Source organism: Equus asinus, chromosome 4 (genome assembly GCF_041296235.1).
Source record: "Equus asinus isolate D_3611 breed Donkey chromosome 4, EquAss-T2T_v2, whole genome shotgun sequence".
Lineage (NCBI taxonomy): Eukaryota > Metazoa > Chordata > Mammalia > Perissodactyla > Equidae > Equus > Equus asinus.
In genome coordinates, this window is record NC_091793.1 from 27,633,133 (window position 1) to 27,648,248 (window position 15,116).

At 43.0% G+C, this 15,116-nt stretch overlaps 1 protein-coding gene across 1 annotated transcript in view; it reads left to right on the forward strand.

Annotated features, from left to right (window-relative positions):
• Positions 1–255: 255 nt before the first annotated feature.
• Positions 256–15,116, forward strand: part of BPIFC (BPI fold containing family C) — a 40,902-nt gene continuing 26,041 nt past the window's right edge. Inside the window, exons 1-4 of the mRNA XM_014852355.3 lie at positions 256–369; positions 7,401–7,524; positions 9,686–9,806; positions 14,557–14,685. Of these exons, the coding sequence (XP_014707841.2) occupies positions 7,401–7,524; positions 9,686–9,806; positions 14,557–14,685 (374 nt within the window). The 5' untranslated portion in view covers positions 256–369. The remainder of the gene's footprint in view (positions 370–7,400; positions 7,525–9,685; positions 9,807–14,556; positions 14,686–15,116) is intronic.

Below are 15,116 nucleotides of genomic sequence, written 5' to 3' on the forward strand. Positions count from 1 at the left end.
CACCTTTTTCAACACGTGGGAATTCTTGACTGAATCTTTCTGGTAAAGTAGCCATAACCATTTCACAAGTGTGTCAGTGTGTGTGTGTGTGTATCTATGTTGCAAGGAGGTAATTATTGCATAGGTGGCATTGTCTGCTCATCTAGGTACAGACTGTGGTGTTCATTCATGCCATTGGGTAATTGAAGTGAAGCAATTATGTCCCACCTTTTGAAAGAGGCATAAAAAAAATCCACCTCTAGATGATTCAGACTTAATTATCTTGTCCTTACAGCAGCTGAGTTCACAGCTCAAGTGGAGAACACATCGACTTCAAAGTCGGAGGGAATAGAAGGTGCTCCCCAGCTGTGGACGCTTCCTCTGCTTGAGGTAAGAATCACGAACAAATGTCAAGTCTCTGCCGGTGCTGGATCTCCCAAGGGGAATTACCGTCCCGCTGGACACCTTGAACATCAGCTGTCGCATATCCTGAGTTGTTATTATCTGGGTTTTGTTTGTTTGGTTGTTTTTTAAGTCATGCTCACTCAGGCTTTTTAGGCAAGAGGTTTAGCGAAGACTGTGAACAACTCTAAGAAAAACGAGAGAGTTAGTTTGGACTATATGTTGAGTTTTGCATCATTCAGCAATATTAAGAGGGTCACTCGATAGTCTGGACCTGTTTTTGCTTCCCCTTCTGTAGGGAACCCAGCACAGTGGCAGAAAATGCTCACTTGTCTCTCAACCAGGGTGGTTAGGACTAAGGAGCTGCTGTGGTCTCTATTCTTTGGAGCCCCATCCTAAACCGTTTCAGTGACCTAGATCCTGCCAGAGCAAATGACCCTCCCACTTGCCTGAACTGTTTAGGTTGTCTTTGTTAAGCGTGAAGTTTTGGGAGGAAAGACTTGGCGTGAATTTTCAAGGTCCTTGTCATTAGAGATCTTGCTATAAAATCAGATGTGTGAGCTGAATCCCTTGAAATATTCTTCTAATTCTGCCCATATATGCCTGTTGATTTTGACTCCACATACACTTGTCTTAACCATTATGTTGGCATATTCTTATACTCTAGGCTTCTCTTAGCCTGTTGAACTTAATTTTTCAACCTTTGCCTCTGTTTTGAAGGCTACATTTCATTCACTCCTCACCCCTTTAATCAATTCTTCCAGAGTCTGTCAATGTTCTCCTCCATGAGTAGTAATGATGAGTAGATCTGTGAATCTCAGGAATTAAATTGTGCTAGAGTTTTCCCGTTTCTGGTCGCCAGAATGACTCAGGCAAGGGCCATTTAATTTCGAAGTGTTATTCTGTCCGTATATTGGTATAGAAATGTAATGACTTCTGAGGCTTTGAATCTTGGAAAGAAGCCATTCCTCAGATGTGACAAAATAGGTAACTTGCTGGCAGGGTTTTTAAATCTTCTTGGATCCCTTTTTTTAACAGGCAACTCACCCTGCCCTTACTTGTCAGCCAAATTACTTAACCTTTTAGGAGTCATCTTGCTTGACAAGATTTCTTTCCTCCTCTGCCCATAAATTATCATCCTAACCAAACAATTCAACTTAGAGTGACATACAATCCATCCCTTTATAGCCCAGTGATTTCATTCACTCATAAAATTTCTAGAGGAAAAATATGTTTTTCTATGTGCAATTTTGAGTTCCTGGACTTCCATCAAAGTAGAGAGCACTTCAGAAACTTCCTTTAACCAAGAAGGGAACACGGGTTTTTGCTGCTAGAAGGGAATTTGAAACTCCAGGGGCCGGCTCCATGGCCGAGTGGTTAAGTTCGCACGCTCCGCTGCGGTGGCCCAAGGTTCGGATCCTGGGAGCGGATGTGGCACCGCTCGTCAGGCCACATTGAGGCGGCGTCCCACATCCCACAACTAGAAGGACCTGCAACTAAGATAAACAACTTTTTCCGGGGGGGGGGGGGGTGGAGGGGTTGGGGAGATAAAGCAGGAAAGAAAAAAAAAAAAAAAAACTCCATTTGTGCCCAAGAAAATACAAAGGGATTTGCACCTTGATGCTTGAGAAATTCCAGATGCTTCATGAATTTCTCCACATAGAACATGGCATGAAGCAACTGCTGTCTGAAATTCCCAGATGAAAATGAAAAATCTAGAACTTATCAAGTCATTAAAGGGAAAAAATTCATGAGCACTGGAATTAAGAGCCGGAAGGACAAGGTTTGATTCCCAGGTCCCTGACTTACAATGTGATCTTGGACAGGTCATTCACACGCTAAGCCTCTGTCCACATGTCTGAAACAGGGGTATGATAAGAGTAACATCTACCTCGAAGAATTCTTGTGAGTTTTGTAAATGGTAAATAAATACACATTTATTATTTTAGAATCTGGTAAGCCAGTCAGTTTGTCAGTTAGCAAGTACTTATTAAGGTCCTACTATGTGCCAGGCAGAGATATAATTTTTACCTTAATTTGCATACAGTCTAATGGGTATAGACTTTTTGGTGGAACATTCTTTCACATTGCTTTCCACTGCTATGAAAATGTTTTCCTCTTTTTAAAAAATCCGTCTTATGGCTCTCTTGGTGTGACACATCCATTTACAATTCTTTGCCTACACTGATATTCGTGTGACTAGACATCTAATTTGTTAAATTTAGTTAAATGTTAAAATACTTTTATTAAAATGTGGAAATACTTCTATACCATTGGTAAGTAGCCATTAACCTGAGCCCCAGGAGTGTTCCCCTCACTCCTGTGGTCCCATCCGTCCCTGCCTCTCTCCCTCTCCTGGACCCCTTGACAACTCCCAGGACAAGTAAAGGATCAAGAAAGTCCTAGAAGCGATGGCAACTGCACCTTGCTCCTGCTTCCATTCTAACCATGTATAAGATGTTGTTCATATCCCTCTGAGCATGGACGACGTCACATCTGCTTGTCCCTCTCCTCACATTTCCTGCCACCCTCAGATCACTCATTCCTTGGCCAGAGACCCTCCTCTCCTACCTGAGTCCCTTCCCCTCAGCTCTCGCTCTCATCCCTCTGTTTCCCTTATTGTCGTCTGCACCCTGATCATCCTCAAGCCACCCCCCCCAGCCCTGCCCCCAGTACTGCCCCCAGGTTCTTTTGTAGATTGTCCTCTATAACCCAAACCCACTCCACAGGGGTGAAGCATCACAGTGGATGCATAAGGCCGTAGCAGGGTAAAAATGTTGAACTATCTCAGAATCTAATGGTAAATACTCACTACCCTGAGTCCCCTCCCTCCTACCCCGTGACCACTCCTCCAAGACTTCCCCTGTCTGCCCCACGATCCAGTACCTGATCTCCTGGACCCTGCTCCAGGACTGTGGTTAACATTTGTTCTGATGGCTGCATACACTCTGCTAGTCTATAAATGCTTTGTTAATCGTCTCTGCAAAGAACTATAATATAATCTCAAGTGAAGTAAGGGCTATTTCTTCATTTATTAATTCACCGATTCATTCTACCAACATTTATCAATCATGCACTGTATCTGAGACACTAAGCCAGGCTCAGGACCTCCAAACTAGATGAGGTCTCTGCCCTCACAGTGTGTACATTCTGGTAGGGGAGACAGACAATAAGCAAGAAAATAAACATACATGCATGAACAAATATATATTTTGACCAAGGGTTCAAAAGGAAATGAGATTAGCTTAGAAAAATCAGAAATGGCTTCAGAAAGAAGGCTATGTTTAAAATGGACCTTAAGGATGTGCAAGGTCTCTACAGGCCTAGGTGAAGGGAACAGCATAAGCAAAGGCATCAGCCAGGAAACACAGCGTGTGTTTATGGACCAGGAATTCAGTTTGTCTGGACAGCGGGGTACAGAGGGGCTCCTGGGAAATCAGGTGAGAAACGTAAGTGGGTTGACCAAGCCAGCCTCTACTCAGACCTGAAGGTGGACTTATACACTACAGAACAGGCAGGTCAAGACCCCAATTCTCAACCTCACCGCCCTCCAGTAAAATACCCACCTGACCATTCAGTAATCTGAGCACAAGTCCACCGTACGAGTTGGGCAGTTTGCGTACTACTCAACGTGCCAGCCCAACCGGGGAGTGAGGCAGCCCCTGTTCTGTCCACCAAGCTGGATATGCTGTTGTGGGGTTTTCCTAAAACACTTTCCACTGACCCCACTTTGTGCCAGAAGGCAGGTATATCTCCAGAGAGCAGCTTTTTCCATTTCACACAAAAGCCCAAAATAGAGGGGCAACAGACCTGCTTGGACACTCCCTTGCCTGGTCACACTGCTCTGTTCCTTTCAAGTAAATTCTCTGCAATACCTCTTTGTCTACATCATCCCATTCCCACCTCTGTGGCTTCTCCCCTAAGCCCACATGACCCCCTTTATCAAACCTCTCACTTAATCAACCTCTCACTTATCTTGGCCAAGTACACACACACACACACACACACACACATTCACACTTCTTCTTACAATGACCTTTTTTTTCATCAGACTACTCCTGAATCCCAGCTCCTCTTTGAATCCTTCCCTGCCCCACCTGGCCTGGCCCCTTCCCCTGTCTAAATGCATGGCTGCCACAACTTCGTCTTCCTTGACCACCCCCACAAATGCTTCTCTGATTTGTTTCATGTTTTTGTTTTAACTCGGTGGGTACCTGTCCCCTCTGGGTCTTTGCGATGTGTGAAGGCAGCAATGACAGCTCACCCAGATTGTAAACTCTCATAACTAGAAACAAGGCCCGTGAATGTATTACTCACTGGGGTGTCATTAAAAGAAACCCACATCACTGTTGCTGTTGGTACCTGTGCTTCATTCAACAAGAAAATGGGATGGCATTAATTCACTGAGTCCATTAATTCAACAAATACACACTGAACATTTACCATAAGCCAAGTACTGGCAATAAAACAGTCAAGAAGATGTGATCTCTCTCCTTGGAGAAGACGTTTATTTAATTAAGATTTTTTGTGTGTGTTTACTATGTGCCAGGCATTGTGCTAGACTCTGGCGTTATAGAAGTAAGACACAATCCCCGTGATGAAGGGACAGACAAGTGAAGAAGACAACCACAATACAGGGTGCTGCATACTAAGATCAAGGACTGCCCTGAGTGCTGTGGGAACTCAGAAGGCATACCTGGCCCACCTCACAGTCTCAAGGAAGAGACGTTCATTCAATCAGTCATTCAATATTTACCCATTGCCTACTATGTGCCAGATGCTGTTCAAGGTGCTGAAGTCCTTCCTCATGAAGTCTGAAAATTCCAGTAGGAGAGACAGACAATAAACGCATAAGTAACTATAGACTATGCTAGATGGTGATACGTGCTTTGGAGAAAAATAAAGTGGGGGGGGGGCATAGAGAATACCAGGGTCGTGGGTGAGGGTCCTTGTTATGTATAGAGTGGTTAGGAAACGCTTCACTGAGATAACACTTGAGATAGCTGAAGAAAGTGAAAGACTTAGCCATGTGGTTATCTGGAGGATGACTGCACTAGACAGAGGGAACAAGTGCGAAGAGCCTGGGATCCTGGCTGCTTAGACTGTTCAGGAAAGATCAAGTGAGCCAGTAAGACTGGGGCCACATGAGCCAGGCATTTGTGTTAAAGAAGGAAGTCAATGAGAAGGCAGAGGTGTGGAGCAGGGCCAGGCCTTATAGATGGTGAAAGGGCTCTGGCTTTCACATTGGTTAAGATGGGGAACCACTGTGGAGAGGTTGCAGAGAAAAAGGAACCCTCATACACTGCTGGTGGGAATGCAAACTGGTGCAGCCACTATGGAAAACAGTATGGAGATTCCTCAAAAAACTAAAAATAGAACTACCATACAATCCAGCCATCCCACTACTGGGTATTTATCCAAAGAGCTTGAAGTCAGCAATCCCAAAAGTCCTGTGCACCCCAATGTTTATTGCAGCACTGTTTACAATAGCCAAGATGTGGAAGCAACCTGAGTGCCCATCAACAGACGAATGGATAAAGAAGATGTGGTACATATATACAATGGAATACTACTCAGCTGCAAAACAGAACAAAATCATTCCATTTGCAATAACATGGATGGACCTTGAGAGAATTATGTTAAGTGAAATAAGCCAGCAAGAGAAAGATAATCTGTGTATGACTCCACTCATATGAGGAATTTAAAACTATGGACCAAGAACAGTTTAGTGGATACCAGGGGAAAGGTGGGGTGGGGGGTGGGCACAAAGGGTGAAGTGGTGCACCTACAACGTGACTGACAAACATTAATGTACAATTGAAATTTCACAAGATTGTAACCTATCATTAACTCAATAAAAAAAATATATTAAAAAAAAAAAAAAGATGGGGAACCACTGGAGGGCTTTAATGGGGAAGGAGGCAGGAGTGACAAGATCTGAGTTTCATTTTTAAAAGCCCACTCTGGCTGTGGTGTGGGGAGCAGCCAGAAGGGGGCAAGGGTGGAAGCAGGGACCAGTCAGGAGGCTATGCAAACATCCACGTGAAATGATTCCAGCTTGGTGTGGCGGTGGAGGTGGTGGCGGAAGCGGTGAGCCTGCCTGCATCAGACAACAGTGTGTGTCAAATGATGCTCAAATGGATGCCTATGTGTTGTACAAAGTGTAGTGGAAGCATAGAGGAGGGGGGATGCGCCCAGTGCAAAATGACATGGTGAGGGAGACTATCGCCCAGGGGACAGTGGAGCTGGACCTGGGAAATGCATTCACCAGACAGAAAGTGGATATGTGACCCAGAGGCAGAGAGAGGGGAGGGTGGGGGAAGAAGGAAGAGAGAGAGAGAATATGTACATGCATGTGTGTTTACACTGGAGGGCTAAACAAAAACCCCTCAATCGTGAAAGAACCGGCAATTTGAAGAAGAGCAGATAGCTCAGCATGGCCAGCCCAGAACACTACCACCTGACAGGAGAGGAGGGACAGGAGCCGGGAAGAAGTTTGGAGCCCACTGTGAAAGGCCCCGATTGCCACGCTAAGAGCATCCTATGGGCAAAGGAGAGTCATCAAGGGTCTTTAAGCATATGGGTGATTGCCTCACAGCCACTAAGGCTATCTTTCTAAACTACTGACTTGTTTATTCTAAAACTGTTGAGAATCCCCCACCCCCACTCTAGTATCCTTCCTGGGGCATATCCCAATCATTATGTTTACTCTAAGACTCTGGTATTGTATTGCATTGCATCGTACTGTAGTGTGTTATAATCATCTGTGTGTGTGTTTATCTGACTCACCCTCTAGTCTGTGGGAAGCAGAAGTCAGGGGCCACACATAGATCATCTCTCCATCATCAGCACCCAGAACATGTTCTGGTGTGTTCAATCGGTGATTACTGGATGGATGGATGGGTGGACGGATGGATGGATGGAGTAAGATCTGGAAGTGAGCAATAAAATGCTGAGTGGAATTGACCATTGAGAAAGTCAAGAATAATGAAGGAACCATAAATGTTGGTTAATTGCAGATGCATGAAAAGACTGTCCACGTCCTCTGGGGATGCTTCCTCCTGTGGAATCTCCACATCGCGTCCTCTCAGACCATTCACCCTGGAATCAAAGCGAGGGCTACTCAGCGGGCTCTGGACTATGGTGAGTCAGATGCTTTCAGAAGCCAGGCTGCAGGCCCCCTCGTTGGAGTCTGTACCTCAAACCCAGAAGTTCATATTGGGTTGTCTCGTGACTGAGACCAGCTTTACTGTGGAGTGATCCAGTTCTTTATGCAGAAGCTGCTAAGATGGCTGGGAAGAAAGTGTTGCCTAAAGAATAATCAACTTGATGCGAGGGATAGCCGAACACAGCCACAGGTTCTCACTCTCTCTCTGCCTCCCACAGGCATGCACAATGAGCATCTCAGGGTTCTAAAGAAGAAAGTGTTACAGGATAGAGCAAAGGAGATTTGAGAGTAAAAGTAGCAACTTAGAGCTTCAGAAAAGGCTTGATTTCAAAAGGCACTTAGATTCCCCTGAAATTGTGGGCAAAATTTACTATGAGTGATGATTGTGCGTTTTTCTTGAGAGAGGCTCCATAACGTTTCCTAGATGTGCAAAGGAGTCTGAGACACTGAAAGATTAACTCCTTTAGAGGTATTTACAAACACAAGGGAGAGAAAAATGTTGGCTTGAGACGGCCTTGGGCTAAGTTGAGGTGGGGGCAGATTGTGTGGAGGAAAAGGACTGCAAAATCAAAGTGTATGGGCCTATTTTCCTCCTGTAAATGTTTTCCTAAGATGAGCTGAATGTAGGTTGATAGATCTCTCCCATTCCTCCTTGACTAAAGCAGTCAACCCAAGCACTACTGTCTAACCAAGAAATACCTAAGTGTAACCAAGAAATGCCTCTCCTGCTATACCAAAAAGGAAATAAAGGAAGGGAGGGAGGGAGGAAGGAAGGAAGGAACAAACGAATGAATGAAGAAATGAAGGCAGGAACAAGGAGAGAGGAGGGAACGAAGGAAGAGGGGAGAATAAAGGACGGGAGGAGGGAAGGCAAGGAGGAAAGATTGGTCTTTGGGAAACTCCTTGTCCATCCCGCAGTACCTTGTCTGGCGCAGGGGATCTAAAATTGATCCCTTTTGCACGCTTGTTATGTGAACCGTGATGTATGTAGAAATACATACAGGAAAAGTATTTGTGTGTTTATCTATGTATATATATCTGTATGTGTTTGTGTCTTGTTACTGTATTGATGTGCTGATGTGCACAGAAATAAATATCAGAAATAGATATCTTGTACCAGTATTAAAGTTGTGAGAACAGTTTATTCCACCCTCAAGATCAGAGCAGTTAAAAGAGCAGATCTGAAGTCAGTCCGCATGGATGTGAATCTCAGTTTTTTCCTCCTTGCACAGCCTTGGGCAAGAGGGTTTTCTCATCTGGACAGTGGGACTGATGATTAACAGGGTGCCTACCTCTAATGTGATGTGAGGCTCAGATGAGATCGTCTGTGGAAATAGAGCATGGCATGGTGGAGGACAGGCTTTGAGGTCAGAACATTTCTTGAGTGTCCACCATGGCCAGCCTCTTCAAAATGTGCTTAAAGGGCCCCAGATTGGTTTAATGCCAACAATAACCCTACAACGAAGGTGTAGTCATTTTAGAGAGGAAGAATCTGAGTCTCAGGCGGCCTGAACTAAATTTCCCAAGTCACACACCAGTAAGGGGCCGAGGCAAGATATGCACTCAGGTCTGCTCTGCTGGATCTCAAAACCTGTGCTCTGTCCTCTGCTTCCCATTCTTCCAAGCATTGGATAATGAAACTCACCAGCTGTGGGCTCTTGGGCAGGCTAGTGAGCCTCTCTGAGCTCAGCTGCCCCCTATGCAAAAAAAGGATAATGACACCTGTGTCCTTGGGTTGCTGTCAGGATCAAAGGAGAGAGTGTGCACAGTGTAGTCAGTCCTGGCATAGACAGGCATTTGATACAAACTAGCTATTATTATTTTCATCTCATCAATTATTTACGCCCCTGCATTTTTCCTTTCACACTGTCCTGGGATAACATTCTTTAGCCCTGGCCACATAATGAAAATCTCTCATACTGTTAGCTCTGGGGTCTTGGGCAATTCCATTAGCCTCCCAGAGGACCAGTGTTTTCATCTATAAAACAAGGACAATAATACTCACTTTGTAGGATTGCTGTTTTCTAAGTATCTAAGAGCATGTCTTACTGGATAAATTTCACTTGTATGTTTAATGATAGTACATCATTATCATCTTTGTCATTATCAATAAATACTTCTTTGGTTCCTTCACAGGTGTTCAAGCTGGGATGGAGATAATTGAGCAAATGGTCAAAGAAAGAAAAATCCCAGATTTAAAGGGTAATGAGTCTCTTGAATTTCTGAAGATTGATTATGTGAACTACAATTTTTCAAAGTAAGTAAAAGAGAAGAGAATTGTCAGCAGTGAAATTAATCTTTAAAATCTCAGGGTTGTGAATATGCCACCATGTGTTCTGGTGTAACACCAGCACCTTCAGAGAAGAGGTTAACAACCTCTCGTGAAAGGCTTCTCAGACAAATGACTCAAGAAATAGAATCATGAAGTTGATAAAGAGTGGAGCATTTGGGTCAGAACACGTGGGTCCACATCATATCTCTGCTGCACACCAGTTGTGTGCACCTGGCAAATCTGCTCGGTGTCTCAATGTCCTGGTCTCTTTCCTAAAGTGAGAAGTCCAATTCAACACAGATGTCAGCTGAGGCCACCTTGCTCCTTGAATTCTAAATGAAATTCTTGTTCATTTCATTGCTGCACTCACCCCCATAAACCTAGATGCAGAATTCAACCACAGTCTCAAAAATAAATCTACTCTCGTCAAGTCTTGTCTTGTTTTAGTGAAGTTTAGTCAAGATTTCAGAGGTCGTAAGAATGGGTCACAGGGCACATGGCCTTCTGCCTTCTTGCTGTCTAGACTTTCTCTCCTTCTCTGGAACAACGAGAGTTTCTTCCCCTGGTCTCATGCATAGCAGTTCCACCCACTCCTGGGTACCAAAGAATCTTCCTTTAAGCTCTAAATGCTTTTCAAAGTAATTGCCTGACCAACGAACTTCTCTTCCTAAGAAGAATTCTGGTGGTAGCCATAATCTTTTCTTCCATGTTACAGTAATAAAACCAAAAGTCAAAATCAGTAAACAGTAAAAATCGGATAATGTAACAAATATGAAGATACTTTATAAAACTTAAACTGCTGTACAAGTATTAGTTGATAACCGTAATGATGGCATAAGGACATCATTGTCAGAACAATGGAATTGACACATTGATTCATATTCTTGTTTTACCCAGCCCGGAGTTTTGAGATTCCATGAATTAGGAATAAAGTTCAGTTGAATGTAGCAGAAAATTACAATGGCTTAGATGTAATAGGGGTTCATTTTTGTCTTACAAATAAGATTGTCTCACAAATAAGAAGCTCAAAGGAAACAGTGGAGGAATCCTATGGAAGCCGCACAGTTTCATCAGAATCTAGCCTTCTTATATTTTTCTGCTCCACCATCCTTAGCTCTGGCTTTTATCCTCAATGTTACCTCAAGGTCCAGTATGGCCACTGCAGCCCAGCCATCGAATCCAGATTTCAGGCTCTTGGAAGAAGGAAGAAGCAAGGATAAAGGGCTCTTATAAGCTGTGTTAGTTTCCTCTTCAATGAGGTTTTTTTCCTGAAGTTCCACTCTAATAATATTCTGCCTATACAATAATGGACAAGACTTAGTCTTATGGCCATATATATAAGCAAGGGAGACTGGGAAATTAGTTTTCCTACCTGACAACTTTGTCATCCCGAACAAATCCCAGAACGTTTAGGAAAGAAGAAGGGGAAATGGATGTTCAGACAGCAACTGGCAACCTCTGCCTTTGTTGCCTTTAAGATCCCCAGAGGGAATGTAGCAAGAGGATGTCTTTGTCCATCTTGCACACAGTCTTAAAGGTTAGCAGACAGTCAAGCTTTCGTGAGGAATTCTCTGTGATTTGCAATTTGCCCCAATGCTTTATCAATCCAGTGATAATCCCCTGCTACTCCAATTATTTGGAGTACTAATTTCCCTACTGTTAAGGATAACATTCTATAAAACCAAGAGGTTTTTGTGGAGGAAGAGGCCCAGTGGTCTAGGGAAAGTTCCTGACAGGCTCTGGTCTGTAATAAAGTCAGCTATTCAACAAGTATTTATTGAGCACCTACTATGTACTAGGGCTTTGTTCTAGGCATAGGGGATTTTGTAATGAACAACACAGATATGTCCCCTGCCCTTAATGTCTCGTGAAAGAGATGGACGTTAAATATATATTTACAAAATTAATTATTTAATTACAATGATGATAATGCCACAGCAGAAGAATCCAGGACGAATCATATCATATCAAGTGTAGGTAAAGATGAGGAGAAACAGGTGTTCTCATCCATTGCTAGCGAGGTCAGATAAACTGATACAATAATTTTATGTTTTTATTTTTACTTTTTTTGTGAGGAAGATTGGCCCTGAACTAACATCTGTGCCAATCTTCCTCTGTTTTGTGTGGGATGCTGCCACAGTGTGGCTTGACAAGTGGTTCTAGGTCCATGCCCAGGATCCGAACCTGAGATTCTCAGGCCGCCAAAGCAGAGTGCATGGAACTTAACCACTACGCCACAGGGCCGGCCCCCAATGGTACAATAATTTTAGACCCATGCTGTCCAAACAGTAGCCACTAGCCACGTGTGGCTATTGAGCACTTGAAATGTGACTTAATTTTTAATTTATTTAGTTTTAATTTAAAAACTGATACGTGATTCAGTTATTGAAAATCTTTTAAATGTGCTTGAAACAATTTGAGTAAGTTTACTTTTCTCTGTTGAAAACGTCAAATCTAAATATGGTCAAGTATTTCGGGTGCAAATGCAATGTCCAGATTGAGGTGTATCATGAATGTAAAATATGTACCATATTTTGAAGACTTTTTTTGGAAAAAGGAAAATAGAATATCTCATTAATAATTTTTATACTGATTACATGTTGAAATGATAATATTTTAGATATATTGAGTTAAAAAAATTAATAAAAGTACTTTCACTTGTTTCTTTTCCTTTTTATTTATTTTTTTTCCTGCTTTTTTTCCTCCCCAAACTCCCCCAGTATATAGTTGTATGTTTTTTAGTTGTGGGTCCTTCTAGTTGTGGCACGTGGGATGCCACCTCAGCATGGCCTGACGAGTGGTGCCATGTCCGCGCCCAGGATCCAAACAGGCGAAATCCTGGGCCCCTGAAGCGGAGCGTGCAAACTCAACCACTCAGCCACGGGGCCACCCCCACCTTTTTATTTTTTTTTTAAAGATTGGCCCTGAGCTGACATCTGTTGCCAATCTTTTTTTTCTTCTTCTTCTCCCTAAAGACCCCTAGTACATAGCTGTATATTCTAGTCGTAGGTCCCTCCAGTTCTGCTATGTGGGATGCTGCCTCAGCATGGCCTGATGAGTGGTGCCATGTCCACGCCCAGGATCCAAACCAGCAAAACCCTGGGCCACCAAAGCAGAGCATGCAAACTTAACCACTCAGGCCAGCCCTCTTTTCCTTTTTTTTTTTTAATGTGGTTACTAGAAAATTTTAAATTACATGTGTGGCTCACACAACATCATATGTCTAGTGGACAGTGCTATTTTAGAGGTTGATTTACAAGGACCTTTTGTTTCTGCATGCCCTTTAACCCAACAATTCCACTTCTCAGCATCCTCCCTAGAGAAACACATACATAAACACATATAAGGATGTTCGTTGTAGCGTTGTTTATAATCCAGAAATGCTGGAAACAACCCAGATGTCCAACAACAAAGCGATGATTTTTTTAAAATGATACATTTACAGCTTGGAATATTCTACTGTAGTTACAAAGAATGGGTTAGACCTATATGTATCAAAATGAAACTATTTCCAAGATGTGTTAAATGAATCTCTACCATCCTCTTCCCACAGTGGGACTCAGGATGTGTGACAAAGAATAGATATGAAAGGATGCAAAATAAAGGAAAGAGCAAATAATCGTTTCTTCTCAGCTATCTCATTTATGTTTTAAATTTTTTCTAATCTTATTTTATAAGAATGCCTCTCTTTTGTGCAATGACCATATACGGATGATCTCATTTGGTCTTCCCAAACTACCCATGAGTAACAGTTCCTCTGAGTGATTGACTGAAAGAGGTTAAGTGTCTTACCCAACGTTACACAGCCAACACAACACTTGGCTCCAAGTCGAGTGCCCTTTGCACAATATATGAAGTCGCATAGCCTAGTGGTGAAGAACACAGTCTGAAGACAGGCTGAGGAGGCACCCAGGTCTGGTTCTACCATATGTATATGACTTCAGCCAATTTCCTTATCTTCTCATCTCTGAGTGCATATTGTAAAAACAGCAATGGCTTCATAGGATTATCGTGAGGGTTAAAAATGAACTAATGCATGTGAAGTGCTTACCACAGTGCCTGGCAGGTAGTGATCGCTCATCTATGTTCAGAATTATAACTTATCATAATGCATGTGGCCATCTACCTATGTAGATTACACGCAACCCACTGCCTCCTAGTTTACTGTTTGACAGCTCAGAAAATCCTAGGGGAAGTTAACACTCTAAAATAAGTTTCTCCACTAGCGAAGATACACAGAGGGCATTTGGGAATAGGACGAAGACACCCTTTTGATTGTCCCAATGATTTGGGGGGGAGGAACACTACTGGCATTTAGTTGACACATATGCCAAATATCCTGCAATGTGTATTATGGTCTTCTACAAAAAATAGTTGTCCCATCCAAATACTAGTGTCCCCCCCACCATTTAGAAATGGTGGAATAGCTGAAGGAAAAAATAATGATGGCAACGTTGTACTTCTGTCTCTAAAGAAACTAAAGAAGTCCATTGATTATTTACAAATTTGTGTCTAAACTTGCTCATTTCTCCCTCAACTGGACAAGAGTCTCCCTGCCAAGGGTGTGAGGGGAATTAGAAGGCAGTGCCCAGAGGCAGCATGGCAGATCTGACGTTCCTTCCTTTATAGGAATTCACAATTGCCTGTCGAGAGTTCTGCACTGCATTTCTGGCTTTGCCTTACTTAGAGATGCGTCAGAAGAATTACACTAACACCTCTGTTTCTTGTTTTACAGCATAAAAATCAATGCCTTTTCATTTCCAAATACTTCATTAGCATTTGTGCCTGGGGTAGGAATCAAGGTACTGACCAACCATGGCACCACCAACATCAGCACAGACTGGGAAGTCAAGTCTCCCCTTTTGTGAGTATTCCACTGGAAAGTCTGCTGCTGTTCTGGGGGGAATTGAGCAAAAATGGAAAGTTTATAAATTTGCTGATGTTTTTGACGTTAGGCTTCTTTCCATCAACCGTTAACAATATTTCTCCAGAGCATTTTTCCCAGAAGAGATTTAAATCAGAAGCTCTCTGCTGGGAGTAGGGAGCAGAGAAGGAGCTGAAAATCATCCTTCCCTTAAAGGCAGAGCAACCCATCAAAATCTCCTTTATGATTTCCTAAGAGCTAGAAGCCCCTGACGGTTGGAGGAGCAGACAGGTGCTCAACAATTTAGACCCCCACTGAGTCACCATATGATCTTAAGCGAATCATTCAATACACTTCCCCATCAGTAGGGGCAACTGACAGAAAAGGAGCCCTTTTACCTCACAAGGAGGTTGGAGGATGATAGTCATCTT